Source organism: Dreissena polymorpha, chromosome 3, assembly GCF_020536995.1.
Source record: "Dreissena polymorpha isolate Duluth1 chromosome 3, UMN_Dpol_1.0, whole genome shotgun sequence".
NCBI classification, from domain to species: Eukaryota; Metazoa; Mollusca; class Bivalvia; order Myida; family Dreissenidae; genus Dreissena; species Dreissena polymorpha.
The window spans coordinates 80,062,135-80,081,355 of record NC_068357.1 but is presented as its reverse complement, the minus strand read 5'-3'; the positions used below and the strand labels follow the sequence as shown (position 1 = coordinate 80,081,355).

At 34.5% G+C, this 19,221-nt stretch overlaps 2 protein-coding genes across 2 annotated transcripts in view; one reads left to right on the top strand and one right to left on the bottom strand.

The window, feature by feature from the left end:
• Positions 1 to 19,221, bottom strand: part of LOC127874907 (glycosyltransferase-like domain-containing protein 1) — a 121,356-nt gene that overhangs the window by 71,879 nt on the left and 30,256 nt on the right. The window lies entirely within an intron of this gene.
• Positions 6,413 to 12,512, top strand: LOC127874900 (uncharacterized). The gene is made up of 4 exons (XM_052419577.1): positions 6,413 to 6,533; positions 6,899 to 7,461; positions 9,081 to 9,832; positions 9,962 to 12,512. The coding sequence occupies exons 2-4, from the start codon at positions 7,152 to 7,154 to the stop codon at positions 11,810 to 11,812; spliced, it is 2,913 nt and encodes a 970-aa protein (XP_052275537.1). The 5' UTR covers positions 6,413 to 6,533; positions 6,899 to 7,151; the 3' UTR covers positions 11,813 to 12,512.

Here is a 19,221-nt window from a genome sequence, read left to right as displayed (position 1 = left end):
CATCTTTATATTTCGAAGCATGATCATGTCTCATTGTAGATGACCGTATATAACACCGATATAATGTTTCGAAACAAATTGTATTCATGTACAATAAAGTCGCAGTGTTGAAATTATCCATGCATATTTTATATGTAAATAAAGTATTAAAGTGTTGATTCAATGAAATATCGATAAATAATCGTAAGTGAAACTCCCACGACAAAATAATATTTCTATATTGTGAAGGTTAAAAAACAGGGCCGTTTTGATATCCCCGACATTGCAAGGCTTCTCATTATTATTATTAAATTTATTATGCTAATAAGATTCATATGCAAAACGACTAGAAAATAACGAAAAGATAAATGGAGCACATAATTCTTACAAAAGCAATCGGATAACTTAGCGTTGTTTTAAAACACTTTAAATTAATTGTTGTTACACTCGTTCAACTCCATATCAAATAGATCGATGTATTTATGGCCTAGACATATTTTTATTTATATTATTAAACTTTAAAATGTATAATATTCTATTCAAATGTATCCCTTCAGTATGTTCGCGCGATCACTTGTTGTATTGTATGTTATACATTTACGCCATAGATTTAATATTGATAAATATTCAGATATTGTAGTTTGTCAAGCGTACATTTTCCGGTTAACCACTTGTTTTGTTCGACCAATTAAAATTGTCTCTGTAAATTGTACAATTTTACAGGTTAAGATGCTGAACATTATCTTAGGTATAAGGGTCATAATACTCATCCTCTTACTTGCAACGAACCAATATCATGCACGCGAAGCGACATCTTTAACTGCTGTAGCAAAATTTGAACAATGTCAGGCGAATAACTTGGGGCACGTGTTTCTAGTTGGAAAGGATGTCAGCCTACGCAAGTGTGCAGCGCATTGCTCTAAGAAGCACTGGTGTCAAGGTTTGGCGTTTGAAAGGAGCGTGATGTTGTGTAGTCTTTACAACTCTATGACTGCATGGGGGAAAACGCAAAACGCCCAGGGAGATTGTGCTGTTATTTACAAAGGAAATCTTACAGGAATGGGATTTGCTGATGTGAAACTGGAAGACCTGAAAGGTACAAAGTCAATATAAGACGTATGTATAGACATTTTAAAGCATTTTTGTATCAGTTAATGCACTCAGATATACGCTCACCTAGATATGTGGTTTATTATCTTGGACTTTATTATTATTTACCGCTAAAATTTGCACAAAAGCTAATCAAAAGTAAAAGGCATAACCAGATTTAAATGCAAAATTACAAGAGTGATAAAATACATCATCAATTTTTTAACAGTTTATACCATGTATTCCGTGTTTACAGAGTGCGATGAATTCGTCACCGTGGCTAAGGAACTATACTTGGTAACATGAACAGAGAGGAAACCGGAAGCAGGTGGTTTGTAACAAAGGGTTTATTATAAAAAACGGAAGTGACGTAAGTCAATGTAAAAACGGGACGTGGACACCCAAACCAACATGTGTCCCTGGTAAGCTATATTTAATAATATACATACTATAATAATATTATATAACTCCGCAGTTGATTTTGTAGCACAACGGTATTCGATTGGATCTGTTTGTTAATTATATGTACACTTGTAGTATCAGTTACATGCATCAACAGCAACATGTTTAACCTATGCCATTATAAAACAATCAATTATGGAGGCTTACGTTTTGTTGTCCGTGGCACACAAAACACGAAAGCAATGTACCATTTCATCACCCGTCTCTCCTTAGCTATCGCTACCGATTCCCTATTTTTCTGACTGCGGTGTTGTTTTCCCTATCTATCACTTTCACCCCCTCCCAGTCAATGACATGGTTGTGCCTAGCTATATGGTTCGTAACTGCACTGCTACACAGCACTCTCAGACGCTTTCTTGTACACCCTAAGGACAAGACGCTGACAGAAGAGGTGTGCGACTGTGTATACAAGATCCCGTGCAAGAATTGTGAAACTGTGTACATAGGAGAAACAGGTCGCAAACTTGGTAAGCGGATCAATGAGCACAAAAAATGACGCCAAGAACAGCCCACGAGTTTTCATGCGGTCAGGGAGGAAAGAATCGGAAAAAATAGAGCACTCAAGTGCAGTTACGAACCATATAGCTAGGCACAACCATGTCATTAAAGCGGTTTATGTATGAGAATGTTGCAATTTACTCTAAATACTTTACTTTAAAGTTATAATCCTACTTATTTATCATAAGTTTACTTTTACTTAATGAAATGGATCTTAATATGCAAGGCAATTCATCTCATTGATATCTATACAACCATGAAGTTTCATGTTGAAATCTTGTATCGTATCTGATACATAGCCCTGAAAGTCACATTATACGAAAACAACAAAGGACAATAACTCTCTTTTAAGAAAGTGTTGTGTTATGGTTCTTGTCCATGGCTCTTCTTCTCATTGATCACAGCATACACATGAAATTTCATGTTAAAATCATTTTATTGTACCTGAGATATAGCCCTGAAAAGTTAAATCATACACAAACAATGGGCAATAACTCTTATTTGATAAAGTTTATGGTTGTGGTCCTTGTGCATTGCACTTCTCCTTATTGCTATCTATACGCTCATAAAGTTTCATATTGAATTTTTATATGGTTTCTCAGATATTGCATGTATAAATTGTGACAGACGGACGTACTGATGGATGGACGGACAACGACATTTCTAAATACCTCCGCCTCTGGCTGGAGATAATAATGATGATTACTATGGAGAACAGATGAGAGTATGAAAATGATTGTGTGATGATAATGATTATGATGATGAGTATAATGATTTTCATGCATGTATTTATGTAACGATGTCATGACGACATTATTGATTTAGATGAAGAATAATCTGATGATTATAATGACGATGCGGATGTTGATGATGATTCATTAGATTATCTGACATTGTCGAATGATGCACAAAATAGCACCAAAGTGAGTTCCATCGCACAAACTACAAAATAAACTAATCAAATGGAAGGTTTCTGTTATAAAATACGGAATAAAAATCGTACAACAGTAATAATAAACAAAAAATACCTGTCATGCATTTTTGATGATCCAGGAAAAACTGATTCCTTTGGTTTTTAAGGTCCTTAACCTTATCTCTTTCCTGGGGCCCTTCTATTGCCGTATGATGTGTGCGACCAATGTAGCTCTGGACTGGTATGCGCATTTGCGCAGTCTGGCCAGGAGCTACCCTGTCCACTATAGAGTCACGCATTACTTCACGGACATGCTTACTCCTCACCAGACTGCTCATTTGGCATAAGACTCATTATCGCATAACGCATGTCATATGAATAGGCACCTTACATATCAAAACGGCAAGAAAAGTTATAGATACGTTAATCTCGATGGTATTCAGTCAATAAAAAATACCATATCTTCTTGCTTGCTCGGCTGGTAAACGTGTTCGTAAAGTGCTTAATTATGTGCTTTGTATAAAGCTCTCGGCACATTTTGGGCTTATAGTGAAAAAAAGGAAACACAAGGAATCACTTATTTAACCGTGTCATTTTGCAAGAAATCTAAAATGATGATACGTGTATATTCCTTTTTTCATTTACGCAGTTGAGTCGATTGGACGCGATTGAAAAGAGCTATAATAAAATCACTGCATATGCGCACATGTTAAGAATGACAACGCTTGTATGGTTATAAACTTATATGTTTGCCACAATTACCGACTTTTGTGTTCCATTCTTCTCTAACGTTGGGACCCGCTTTATCTGAATTAGCCGCGATCTGTGAAAACGAGACAGCAGTCGCACAGGCTAATCTTGGACAATACTTTCCGAGTACACCAAATTTCCGTTTAGAAGAGACGTCCTATAAACGAAAAATAAATAAGTGTCGCCGATTATAAGCCTGTGCGGACTGCACATGCCAGTATGGGACGACACTGTACGCACATGCATTAAGCACACTTTTTTCAGAACGCGGCTCATGTTGTCTAAATTTTAACGAATGCAATTAAAATCCAAAAGAACACATAGACTCCAAAAAAACCTGTTTGTCCAACATGAAATTTCTTACATGCCATGTGTTTTATTTATTAATGTTTGTTATAGTTTTAGCTTAAGCAATTGGGCTGAGTGAAATTGCATTAAATGTTATAATTGATTTACAAGGCCTGGACATCCCCTTCCCCGATCTGGCCCACAGCTAATGTATTGTGTGTGCACTGCAAATCAAATGTAAATACAAAAGATGTATGTTAAAAATATGTGGGTCCCCGAAAATGGCCAGTATCACTAACCCATAATAGATACATAACATCGGAATTTGCTGAAGGCAACATTCAAATGGGACGTGGGGCTGGGGGAGGAAACACGTGCAGCAAACTGATCCAAACATTGATACATGTACACCACCATTCCCCCAGTTTTTAAGAGGCTTATATGTTCGCAAATTACAAAGTGCCAAGTAGACACTTATTGCGTTATTACAACACTTTTGTACTGTTTAATGTGTATGCACTTTTATATCCATCTTGAATTTGGTTTACCTTATGTTTTATAAAAAACGTCTAAGAGACACCACAAAGAAATAAACACAATTTAAGCATATTATGGAACTTTTTCATTTTTCAAAAAAAAAAACGTGGAATATAAAAACTGAGAGTGATTATTTCAAGAAGTCATCGATAACTAAATAAAACCTTTTCAACTAAACCTACAGCATGGTATGCTATTTTTCTTCCTCATCGGCACCTACAGGCATGAGGAAGAAAGTAACTAGCAAGGCATTAGAAACTGCGTGTGTGCAGGCTTTTGACTGTTTCGGCTGTGTTAGTAACTGTGTGTTTGCAGGCATTTGACTGTTTCGGCTGTGTTAGTAACTGCGTGTTTGCAGGCTTTTGACTGTTACGGCTGTGTTAGTAACTGTGTGTTTGCAGGCTTTTGACTATTTCGGATGTCTTCGTAAGGCTCGATTGGTTATTGTCGGCTCGGGTACTACTTGCATGTACCCCGGGTACTCGTAAGTATACTTACATGTACCCCGGGTATGGTAAATATACTAAAACGTACCCGGGAATTTTAACGCTTAATCTGTCGTTGTCGGCTATTTTTTTTCAAATTAATAATGTTAACATTTATGTCAATTGTCTGTTAAATGGCCACTATATTATCGAAACTCATACTCACAAAGCATGTTGATGCAGTTTTTATTAAAGAGAAGTTTGTTTAAGGTAAACAATATCGTTTTACGAACTAACGTAAGCTGAACATTTTGTAAAAACTTTTTTAACATATAATAAAAGCAGCTTAAAAGGACAGTGGGCAGTTCAATCGACATAACTCTCCAAATTATTCAATCGTTTCGCGTTGCAACGCTTTATAATTTTCAGGTTTTTAAATCGTCAAAAGATGCATTTAATGGATATTTTAGAGCACGGTTAATGTTCAGTATTACTGTTTCCTCACAAATATCATAACTAAAACGAAAATTTGCGAATCTGAAACAACGTTTTTTAATTTTGTCAATTTACCAAAACGTGAAAATGGTGAGATGGCCTTTAATGGTAGACGATTTTTTCTTTGCAATTAAGTGCTTTGAGAATATATCTCGTCCAAGTGTGAGGTTTGTGCGCTAAAACGGTTTACAACCTCCGATGTTTTAGTTCGAATGCATTGTTCCAACGCTTTCAAACCACTTGAAGCAATGATTGAATCCCCTGGACTGGATGTCACCAAAATTATAACGTCGGTTTTTTAGGATTGGATCAAAGTGTCTTTTCTTTAATTGCAATAAACGTATCAAACATTTATGAAGCAAAAATAGCTAAAGCTTTGAATGAAAGTTAGTGGTAAAGTTCACAACACACATGTTTTTTAATTTAAACAATGCACTTTGACAAAGTAAAGACAATTCCATATCATAAGCGACTAAAGAAAGTTTTTCTTAAAACCGACTTCAGAATTTTCGAGAAATAGGGGCAAGCGGATGCAATTGGAGTTTCAATTTGTTTGTCTTAAGAAAGCATCCTGTTTGGTCAAAGTATTTTTAGATAAAGATAGAGATCATTTATGATGAGTCTTTATTGCAAGTAAACATTTAAAGTGGTATGTCCAAAATATATCTCACAATAATCGAAATCTTCAGGATTAAAACAAATTTATATCCGTTTATAAATCATGATATGATTATTTATCCCCTTTATGTTTTGTTAATAGCGGTAGTGTTTTGTTATCCAACATGAATCAAAAAAGTATTTTCGAATTAATCTTACATCTTTTTGTTTAAGTGGCCAAAACTATGTCGGGCAAATATACAGATTAAACTTAGTGAGTGACTACAAGGCTGTACCTTCTTATGTTAGCTTCAATTAGATAGACCAGTGTTATACTTAGATGGCCATAATTGATTGTTAAATATATGAATAGTTGAAATATAAAGTGTTTTTGTCCGTATCGAAACTACTAAAAATCTTCCAGATATCCGTAATGAAGATATAAAAAGACTACACCGACCGTGTTTTTTCATCGACTGCAGAATACTTTCTCTTTGAGGGTGAGTGGATACACTTTGAATTTGTTAATGCTTTTTATTGGTATTTTCATGTAGATATTTGTTCAGTAAACAATTATTCTGTTTGAAAAGGTTTGAGCGCGTTTTCGACAATTTGTTAATTAACCATTCGGTAATTGTTATTTTGTACCGGTACTTAAAGGGACTTCGGTTTTAAACCGTTTCCAAAGCAACCTTAGAATTCTTCCTTATGAAGATTTAAATCTTCCTACGGAATAATTCGTGACTTTAGGTCCTCATGGTACGTCATAGTATTATAATTAATTACCTTCAGATGTATCTTCGTTATTTACACTGTCTGTACCATATGGTTGCTTTTTATTGCTTTACCGTTGGCGTGTTTGCAGGTTCGAAGGGTTCCATCACAATACGCCATCACAAAATTATACTAGCTGAAACGAGAATGGAAGGCATGAATATCTTAATCGGAAAAGTTGATAGAGTAACGCGCTGACGGGGTGAATAACGTTGAATTCCTTTAACGAACAAAAATATAAATTGTTGAGAAATGTGAAAAGTACATCCGAGCAAGCGAACGATATACATTTGTACGAACACAAAACGACAAATAAAAGAATCAAAAATACTAACATAAAAACTATGAGTTACATAATTTATCTAACCTTCCTGAATTTCTACGGCCATCTCGTGATGTCATACAAGGAGACGTTCAACGCGACGGAAGTCGCCAGTTTGGCGATTATTCAATCACAAATGTGCGATAACTACACTCCTTGCGGAGAACCGATACACGGTACATCCAGTTGGAAGAATCAGACATTTATCAAAGGGTCGACGTTAAATTTGTCTCAACGTAAAAGGTGCTGCGAAAAGTGCTCATGTGATGTAACTTCTTGCGCCATAAAGGGAACATGCTGCCCCGATATTTTGGACAAAGTTAACATGACTGGTAAGTACTGTTTTTTTTTTAAATTGATAAGTTATTTATGTTGTTTTTTTAACTGCCATTTGAATATATTTTAAATTTTGATTACACTTATATGGTTGGATTGCACCTGGGGCATTTAATGAAACACTAGTTGTTAAAGGGACTTTTTCACGTTAGGTAAATTGACAAAATTAAAAACAATTGTTTCAGATTTCCAAAATTTCTGTGTAGTTATGATATTTGTTAGGAAACAGTTATACTGAACATTACCCATGCTGTAAAATATCCATAATAGGCATCTTTTGACGATTTAAACACCTGACAATTATAAAGCGTTGCAACGTGAAACGATTAAATAATTTGGAGAGTTTTATTGTTGTCGTTATATTTTGTGACACTACGATTATTGCTTATATAAAGTATAAAATACATCACTAATTGTATGAGCACGGATGGCCCAATGGGCTAAGCGTTAGACGTTTACTACAAGGATCAATGGTTCGAAGCCAGTTGAGGGTTAATTGTGTCTTCTTTCTTTAATTTTATTTTTGTTTTTTTTTACTGGAGCTTTTTAGATCAAATGTTTACATTTATCAATATAAAGCATTTAATGAAAAACTTCAATACATGTCAACATCTGTGAAAAGGTCTCTTTAAAGGAAGATTTGTTTTAGTTTACATTAAGAATCCAAAATAAGGTTGGAAAGCAAATATAGGTGTAATATCGTAAATGTGAACTTCAGGATTAAATCGTATAAATAAATGCATAAAAAGTGGCTCTTAAAAATTAAACAGGAAAACTTATCTGATGAACTCATTTAAATTTACCCACACTTTGGCAGTTTTTGTGTACATAGGTAACCTGAAACAAAGGTAAATTTTCTCGCGTATTGATTTTTTTTAATTTAGACGTAAAACGCACAGTCGAACAATTTTGATCGGTTGACATTTTCCTACGTAAAATTGGTACACGTTATAATCATTGTCCAACTGATAAGTCACATTTACAAATGCTATACCCGAACAATGAACATGTGGGTTATATTCCTTTTAGAATGTATTTAAATCTTCCACGCCGTACGCTAATGATGGGCTATAAGGAGAACATAAACATGTTTGATAAAAAAAAATCAATGATGACCTTTAGCCGTCTTTCTGGATAGTGTGCCAGTTTGTCAAGTGCGTAATAATCATATGAATGCAAGCAAAAGTAAATTCAGTTCTTATGATAATCCATATTATGTTTTTTTTATTTGAAACAATATTTATTTTACAATCAGTTTAAGATAACAATCACTTTAAACAGTATTCTGATCGAAACAGCGAGGTGAAACACCTTTAACCGATTATAACAAATTGAATGCAAGCGACGAATAATAAATGGTTTCTTAGACATATTCCGGATTTGTTCTTCTTTTTGGTTGATTTGGTTCAAAGAATGACATTAAATATCAGCGTTTCTTATACCTTTGCAATTTTCAAGCATATGTAATACTACCAAGTCATGTGCATAGTCCTTGTTCGTATATTTCAACTACTTGCAGTCATGAAATAATCTTGGTCCCTAAATATTTCAATCCTATTAAAAACATTTACACAAACAGCAATTAATTCATTTGTGATGATATTGTCTTCCATAGATATGAACTTCTTATCATGTGAGGCGACCCAGATGAGAGAAGGTTTGCCTTGGAGAGAAAACTTGTATATGCGCTCAAAATGCAATCCAGACTATGAGAAATCTAATCCGAGCTCCGAAGTGATTTCATGGTGCATAAACAGACCGAAAAACAAGTTGGAGTCAAATGTTCCGGTCTTTGACACACGCACCAATGTCACATACGCCAACAAATATTGTGCGCAATGTAATTTTGCGACTGACGCAGATGGAACGTTTTCATCCCAAGGTGGTGCTTTAGTATTATGGGATTCTATCTTACAATGCGAACATGCCCACGAAGTAATTGCAATTTTCGAAGCATATGATCAGGACAGTGTTATTAAAGCTATCTTGCAGTCGACATCTTGCAACGTGATATACAAACCCAAGCCTGGCATAATAGTGGACGAAACTGCGTGCCGTGTTCCGCAAATCGCCACATGCAACGTTACTGGCGATATCGTTAAATATGATCCACTAATAAAAAAGGCATGCGATGGATTTACGTCTATTTTTTACAGAAAGTTTAAGAATGTTTTCTGTTTTCTGTGCAATACAAATACTTTATATTATCCTTCATGTCCTCTCTTCCCCTCAATAATTGGGGGAACGAGCCAGTTGTTTCCCGAGTTTTCTACGTTGTTGGCGTTCAACACAGAGAAAGACGAACCCACACCTAATGCGCTTCAGTCGACAGGTTGCTCGTCTGGACAAGTGTTCGACAAATACGAGGTTACTGATTATATAAACTAATGCATACGTGAATAAACTAAACTGTACATGTTATGAAGTACGCCTTAGTGTGATGTTATACATACTACATGACAAGTACATTTTATTTTCATGTTTTCATTATTTCAGAAAACTTGTCGGGATATATTCTGCCGATTCCCGAAACAGTTTAATGGCAGTTCATGTGCAAACGCGGTGGAAACAATTGGCGGCGTGTCCTACATAGCGTATCTAAAGTTTACATCCCAAACAGCATTGCATTACGATCGTATTGACCAATGGGTGATGTTGCTTCAAAACAAGATTGAAGAAATGCTTCACCACTGGGAACTCTATGGAGCAGTGTACAGTTTTACAATACTGTTTAACTTCAACGAAGACAAAACCGAGTCAACAACAACTGATATACCAACATATCCACCTGATAAGCCTCGTTTTCTATCCGATCAAATTTTACCTCCTCATACTGCACCTTCATCTCCATCCGATGTACCTCAATATCCAACTGATACTCCAATATTTGAACCTGGTGACCCCACATTTACACCTGGTGGTTGGGTAAAGTTAAAGTCAGAAAGTCTTGATTATTTCCTTGTGAGAATTAAAATGAATTTACAGACTAGGAAGTTCCAAACAGAGTATAGCGTTACCTCCTTGGATAAGGTCATTGAGTATGACAAAACAAGCGTCATTCTCGAATCGAATACTGCTAATGTTACATTTTATCTTGAATTCGTAGATTTCTACAGTTCAGATGCTTCAAATAGGTTCAACGTCATTATGTTTGATCCAGTTTCTAACAAACTCTTGAACAAAGCTGCTACTTCATTTAATTGTCCGTTAAGCGAAAAGAATACCGACAATACAACTTATACTATACTCACCGCTAGATTTAAATGCCCACTAATAAGTTTAAATGTAACGGAAATAAATCCCATCGGAAATAATTCATTTCGACTGAAAAACGGTGCAGCAATTGACAGCAAATACGTTAATTACGGACGAAACCAGAAAACTGACCATCTTCGAACGTTCGAAATATGTTGGAACATTTATCAAAATTCTTACAACGATAGCAATGATCGACTTACTGGGTACCCAAATCATAACCAGTCAGTAACTACAACAGGCATATTGAGTCTTGTATGCATGATAATATCTGTCATTTGTCTGTTGATTACATTGCTGACATATTGCTTGTTCCAAGAGCTACGCACACAGCCTGGTATTAACAACATGGGGCTAGTGATCAGCCTGATAGTCGCGCAGGTTTTATTTCAGTTTGGCAAGGGACAACATCAATATGTACCTTCATGGACATGTGAGCTCATTGGAGCTCTTATTCATTTCTTCTGGCTTCTAGTAATCTTCTGGATGAACGTCTGTTGTTGGCATATGTTCTGCTTATTTAATCGCTTAAGCGTTCAGTCATCCAAACAAAGTCCTGTTTGGACAACATTCATATACACTATATACGCATTTGTTGGGTCGCTTCTATGTGTAGCAATCAACATAATCGTGGTCGTCGTGGATACAGACAATAAGGAAGTAGGCTATGGAGACGGAACGTGTTATATTTCTAGGCCGGAAATGGTGGGATATACGTTCGCGTTACCAGTTTTTCTTATACTTGTAGCGAACCTTGCCATGTTTTGCGTATTGGTTATTAAGATTAAAATGACTTCCAATGTTCGAAGTTCATCCAAATCAAAACTCAATTACTTAACAATATTTGCCAAGCTTGCTACACTGGTCGGTATATCCTGGATATTCGGATTCATCTACACATATACGGGAAAGGAAGTCTTTGAATATTTGTTTATCATATTATCAAATGGACAAGGCGTGTTTATATTCATGGCTTTTATTTGCAGAAAACGTGTATATCACTTATACAAAGTAAAATTCTATGTCCGGACTTTGGAAAATAAACGAACACACCTTTCGTCAAATGCGAGGACCCCGACGACCAGCATTTAAATGAAACTGTACTTAGTATTAACGCACTATATCAGAATCGCAACTCTTTATTCTAAAAGGTGTGTGTTTTAAATAATAATACCAAGTATGATAATGAGGTAGGTAAACTTTTTTTTTAATCAATTTTCAACAATATCTGATTTATTTCTCTCTGTAAAAAAGGATATGTAAAGACTTGCCAAAAGCCTCCATTACACTATTTGACATGCTTTTCTGAGCTAACTTTTTTTAAATTAATGTTGCAAATTCGATCAAATAAAGCAAAAATTATACAAATATAAACAGTACATTTAATAACTATTACTGTATCTATTTTATTCAATGATCGAAACGAAAAGAACCTGGAATATCGAAACAGAGTTTTAGGTTTACACAAACATGTTCCGTCGTTTAAATCAAATAAACTGTTTACGCCTTATTTGTCGGTCGTAAAAATTTTCAGTCGGTCATACCTATATTTATATAGTTTTACCCGTATTATACTGCATTTACAGCTGATGTGGCTTTTCAGTCCTAGTAACACATTTATATCCGTCTTTGGAGCTGAAAAGACGTGTGTAAAAGTAACTCAGTTGAGTGTTATAATATCACTCCGTTTTATACAAAAAACATGTTTATTATATTATCACTTTTATTCGTATAATACCATGCTTGTTATATTATCACTTCAATGTGTATAATTCAATGTTTTTATAGCATCACTTTTATTTACACAATGCCATGCTTTGTATGGTATCAATTGTATTTGTATATTATCATGTTTATTATAATATCACTTTCATTTGTATAATGCAAGTTTTGTTATATCATTTCTTCTATTCGTCCAATGCCATTTTTGTTATATTATCACATCTTTTTGTAAACAGCAATGTTTGTTTTATTATCACTCTATTTATATTATTGTACCTCTAAAGTATGTGCCGGTGATTTACTATTACTAGGATAAATAGGTATTTTACTATATTGTATTTACCAATATTTATTTAATTACTTGCAAAACTATATATTATTATTATTATTATTATTATTATATAAAAATTGCTTTTTTATTATGGCAAAGGAGAATAAATAATTTAAGACACGGATGCAGGTAGCAAATTCGCCACTGTATTTTACAAATCATAGACAGAGAGCGAATGCGCAATGATGAGATGTACAAAAAACACACGACGATTTCAAACTGTGTTAACTGCAGATTAATATGTGTGATCAATTGAAATTACATTGTATTCATTTCTTTAAACGTCATACATTTGTTTATCGGATCATGATACTTATTTTATTCATAAGAACAAACTTGTAAGAAGAGGATACTGGAGTCACAATGTTTGTTGGTATAATGACTGACTAGTCCTTTGATAGGATGGATGGACGGTTGTATGGTTGATTTGGTTGTTTTGTTGTTAAGTTGTTTAGTTGGTTGGTTGCTATGTCAGCATGTCTCGAACTTCAATTTTTTTTAATTGTTTATCAATTGCGAATAAAATCCCCACGACTTGTATTAAAACGATTAGAGGAGTTTTACTTATTTATTTCTATATATAATCGAAATATCGACTTATCCTTAAGAAAGCCAGAGACTTGCATTTTCGGGCTCGTTTTATATGGAATGACGCTTCAACTTTATTATTTATTGACTGTATTTTATTGTACAGGATAATATGTGATTACTAGTATCATTTACGTAACATTTGTTCCAATTTTAAAAGCTGTATCTTTTTCAGATAAACAATAATCTAACATTGTGACTCTGGCAGAAAATTCTATCATTATTAAAGCAGCAGTTCTTTCATAATTATAAATCAATACTTGTAAGAGATCGTAAAAGTATCAATAACCTAATGATTTGATTGTTTTATGCGATTAAGATGCGATGTCTCGGTCCCCATTAAATGCGAGCACTACAAACGCAAGTCATGCCCCCCGCCCCCACAACACAGTTGTATGGTGAGATGGGATGGATTCTCCCATTTTTCCGACAATGGAAAGTAATTGCAAATTCTTGGGCGAGAATAACATGCTCCAACACATCTAGGCTTAACAAACGAATAGCACTCTGGGCAGCAGGTAAACCTGATAGACTGAACAACTGGTATTTCAAGGTTCGTAAACAGCTGAAAGATAACAATTTAGATTGCTATTGTAATATAGATGTACCTATTTCAAAGTTGTTACTTGTTAAAAATGTAGAACAAAGTATGTTTAATAAGTATAAGATTGATTGGTTTTTAAATATTAATTCTGTAACTGGGCCCTCACAAAGAGGAGGTAACAAACTCCAACTTATTGTATATTTAAAAGAGATTTTAATGTTGAATACCATTATAATGCCCTTAAAACATCGTTCGGCTTTGTAAATTTAAATGCGGAGTTGCTCCTATAAGAATTCAGACTGGTAGATATGAAGGACTACCTATAGATCAACGTTTATGCCCTTTTTGTAATGTTCTAGAAGATGAAAAGCATGTCGTATTAGAATGCTCATTATATGATGATATAAGATCTGATTTGATTGATAAGGCAATTTCTTTGGTGCCTGAGTTTCAAGGTTTGCATTCTGTTAAATAAAATGTCAACTTTATTCACTAATTTGTCACTAATAAGATGTTGTGCCAAAACCTGCTATTTGATTGTACAAATGAGAAATTTTTATATATGTAAACAAGATCTTAATTGGTTTTATTTAATTGCGAGTTATGGCATGGTAAAGTGCCATTACTTAACATTTTAATTTTACTATAATTCAATAGACACATGTAAATAAGACCTAAAGTTTTAATATAGGGGAGAACGATGACATGGCATAGTCCACATCTATATAAACATACATATATACATATGTTTTATACATATATTATGATGTATTTTGTGCAAGTTGTGTCAAGCAGTAAACAGCTCTCTGTGCTGGTGGGTCTGGCTTTTTAAGCGCTTGTGCTGGGGCTGTTTAATGGATGACATAATTTTTATAATACTATCATCTCTTTTAGCTCTGAGCAGTAATACATGTGTTTTGTGATAATTTTGTAAATAAGACCCAAAGTTGTAATATTGTGGAGAACAATGACAAGGCATAGTCCACACCTATATTTGGTTTGCTGTAACTTCACTCAGATTTCAAATAACAATGATTAGAGTTCCTTTTTAACTTGTCTATTTTGGTAAACGGTGTTTTGGATCCTATGTACGTCTGAGTGCCATATCTGGTATATGATTTGCTTGATTTAACCTGCCGGTTCTTACGGCCATGTTGTTTGATCAAACTCTCTATCTATGTGAGGATTGTTGGATTGTCTCAAGCCATCGTTCTCCACACAAAAGAAACTGAAGTAATACTCTTAGCAATATGTGTAAATATTTCATGCCTGTGTTTAATACATATAATATGATATATTTTGTGCAGGTTGTGTCAAGCAGTAAACAGCTCTCTGTGTTTGTGTGTCTGGCTCTCTGAGCGCTTGTGTCGGGACTGCTTAATGGATGGCATAATTTGTACAATACTATCATCTCTTATAGCTCAAAATGCTGAGCGGTAATACATGTGTTTTACGATACTACTGAAATGCTCTGTTATGTGTAATATTGTGTTGATGAGATGTAAATAATCTATTAAACCTAGACCAGTTCCACCAAGTTGTGGTTTATATGCCCACAGTGCAACATCACCATGCAATACACATCTCTGTATGGAGAAATAAATTGGCTTAAACAGGATGTTTGTAAACAACGTGCCCAAAAGAAAAACATGCTTGAACGCATTAATTGCTGCTAGCGCCATCCTCTATCTGATAATAAGGGAATTTAATTTTGAATGTTTCGATGGTGTGTTTTTACAATTGAAAGGTGTATTTAATGGGCTTAAATCTTACTTAAATGGTTATTATACGTATTAAATTTTATGTTGCAGGGCAATTAGACAAACACATTTGACCTGTTGTTACGTTCCTCTACGCCAAAGTCGTCCATTTAGATAATGGAGGTCCAGGCGTAAAATGTGCTGCAACGAAATAGTTAAAGGACCGACACATGTTTGTCTTTTAAACAACTTGTTAAAGTATAATTTGCCTGATTCTTATATTATACAAATCGAAGGTCTGGTATTATATATAAATTCATAAATTATGCCACATTTAATTAGGTTCGACAGTTTGGTTTCATATTTGAAAATAAACATAATGTATTGTAGCACATGTTTCCAGTTTCGACTGGTTAATTTTATGTCCTAATACGTAACTGGGCGAGATTGGTTGAATTCTATTAAAAATATCATGCGTGTCTTCAATAGAACGTAGTGAACACAGCGAGTGAAATAAGCAGCAAAATAAAAATATCTGGGTTTTAAGCATTTTATAATGGCTACGTATTTATGGCCATTAAATGTAAAGCTGTTGCCCCGACACCGTATTGAGCTACTAGTGTTTCTGATAATAACAAGAAAGTGACTTTTGAATGTATTCCGTATAGGATTAATGAAACTCTATTAGACATCACGTTCAATATTTAAAAATAGCTTCTAATATGTATCGTTGTTGTGATATGTCTTACAAGCAATTACATCATCACCAACGTAATACTGCCATTCTAATTTAGATGTAATTAAAAGCGGATACTACATGACTGTTATTCCGATGGGTTTCATTGCACGAGTTGCTTGCGTAACGCTGTTGCCCAGACCACCTGTACAGCGGAAACAAGCTGGGCTGCATTTAAAATATAATACTAAGTGTTATTTGAATGGTATGCATATTTCAAATACACAAAACATATCCCAAGTTACTTGTAATCGTGAGTATTTTCTCACTGGATGATCTAAAAAAATACCTGAATATTATGTTACCATCTTTTGAATTTACTTTCAACATAATTATATAAAGTATCGAGTTGTATCACCTGTTAAGAGATTTATGTCTAAAGCTTTTCATTTTATGTTAAATAGATTCCCCAAAACAGGTTTTCGCAATTTTTACATCTAAAACACTGTTGTGAAATGAGAAAGTATGTACACCTAAAATGTTTTCAGAGTGTCACTTTAGGAATTCGTGTAGGTGAATGTCGTTTCTTAAAATCATATACGCATATTCATGCTTACTTAAGATGGATATAAACACATCTTTATTTCTTGGTTTGCATACACACAATTATAATTTTGCGGAAACATTCTATTTATTTTCAGAATAAAAATATTACATCACCACGTGTAATTTGAACTTAAGATGTCTGAATCTGAAATCTACTAAAATCATACATTTGTTTCCGAAACCAGTTGGTATGTAAATCGATAAAACAGATCATGTTTCTTGAGCGGTCTTGTTGTATTGACAAAAAAATGCAGCTTATGAAGGGTAGTGCGATGCTTATGTCCATCAATGTGATTGGAAAGCCGGTGGTGATGCTGCAGTAGTTGGTAGCGATGCTGGTGCCAATGAAGGTGATGCCAATGATATTGTTCAGTCTGTTGACTTCAGTGGTGATGCGAATATCTACTTAAAACAAGTTGTTGGTGTTGATAATGTCTGTATTGTCGATAATGGAATTGGTGGTGTAGTTTAAGTGCGTTATGGTGAACACGAATCTTTTATTTTGCTGATGTTTGCGATGGTGTTGATGCTTGTTGATGAGTTGAAGGTGTTACTTCTACTTCTGAATTTACTGATACTACATGATACTTAATGAATGGAAAGTTTGAGTTATATCGTTCACATAATTATTATTTATAATAGGAGCTCCGGTCTTCCTTATCATAATGAAAGGCATTGTATACACAACATATGAAATAATTAACTATTTGAGGTGAAAAAGTACATAATGTATTGATATGACACGTACTTTCATACGCAGGTTTGTTAACATCGCTTTTTGTTCGACTACACTATCCGAGATGACACTAAAATGATATCCTGATGCACATAAATCTTAAAAAAAGAAGATAAATGTGAATAGTGTGTGAAACAAGTACGTATATACCTGCATTCACATCATGAAAGAATGCTACACATGAACCGAATTATGAAACTGACGAAAAAGGAGCATTCGAATGTCAAGGCGACCTGTATATTTCATATTTGTTTCTTCCATGCACATATTGTTATTGCGTTGTAGTTAAGTGATCAATATTATGCAAACAAATTGCTGTTAACTTTTAAGAAGACTTTTAATTTCCATTACATTGTATATGTAGACGTTTATATTGTGATATAAAAATCACATACTGTTATTTTAATGTAATGTTTCCGTAGAATTAGCCATATTGGTAAATTATATAGAGGGTATTTGTTGGATTTGGTGGAATATCGATTTTAATTCACGAGTGATCATAGGAAATAATATTTTCACGGGTGGCGCAGCCACGAGCGAAAATATATTTTTCAATGATCACGAGTGAATTAAAATCGATATTCCACCAAATCCAACCAATTTTATTTTTATTTTATGCTTATAAATGATTATTCTTGTATTTTTGCCATTCCGGACATATAAGTTCCCGATTGGCGCCCGATGCATGTTCATGGAAAGCTTATCCGTATGTTTTTATAAATATTCAAATCAGAGTAATCGCCCTTGGTAACATTGGCGATGGCGAAACCAAAGATATCTTGAAATAGTTCCGGTGCGGTCAAACAAGCAAAATTATCGATAATTGTCACTGATATTTTTCACTGTTTGAAACAGTGAAATATCAGTTTTAATTCACTGATATTTCTATATAAACCATCCGAAAGCATAAAATATAAAATGCTATTTGTCACGTCAAAATCTGACGCCGTGTTCTCTTGGAAAACTCTCGCGTAGCGTGCAGGCTATTCACTGCCACCTCTCTGTCATAGTTACTGGGTTACACCCGGAGATATCAACTACATCCGGGGATATCCGTGTGCAGTAGATCGATGAGTTGCCGGTGTGGACCAGTGTAGAATGGCTCTACAAGGGGTATAACGTTCTTAGAAGGCATTCAGTGATTTCCGTTTGAAACCCTTCTTTAACTCAGACTAAGACATGCACCCTGTGCATTAATACCTTGCGTAATCTTCAGACGTTTCTATGCTTAAATGCTATCATCCTTTCCCAAAATCTCGTGGCGAGTTCAAAACTTCGATTACATCAGAGCCATTTAAATCATATACATATAAGGGCATATGTACATGCATACAAATATGCAAACTAAGTTTCGTCAATTAAATTTCAATACGGCCACGCCATAAATTGCATTTACCTATATATTCCAAAAATACTTATGCTTTAGACATATTTATTGATGGCAACCCGTATGTTAAAATCGTAAATAAAAACACAGCATGTACAAGATATTGCTTGTACATTCTTACATGTTTTAGTACATATCAACCGTATTATTTATTTGTTTCATGATGTCAATCTAAGGGAGATTACCATGCATTGTATCTTTTGTAAGGGGG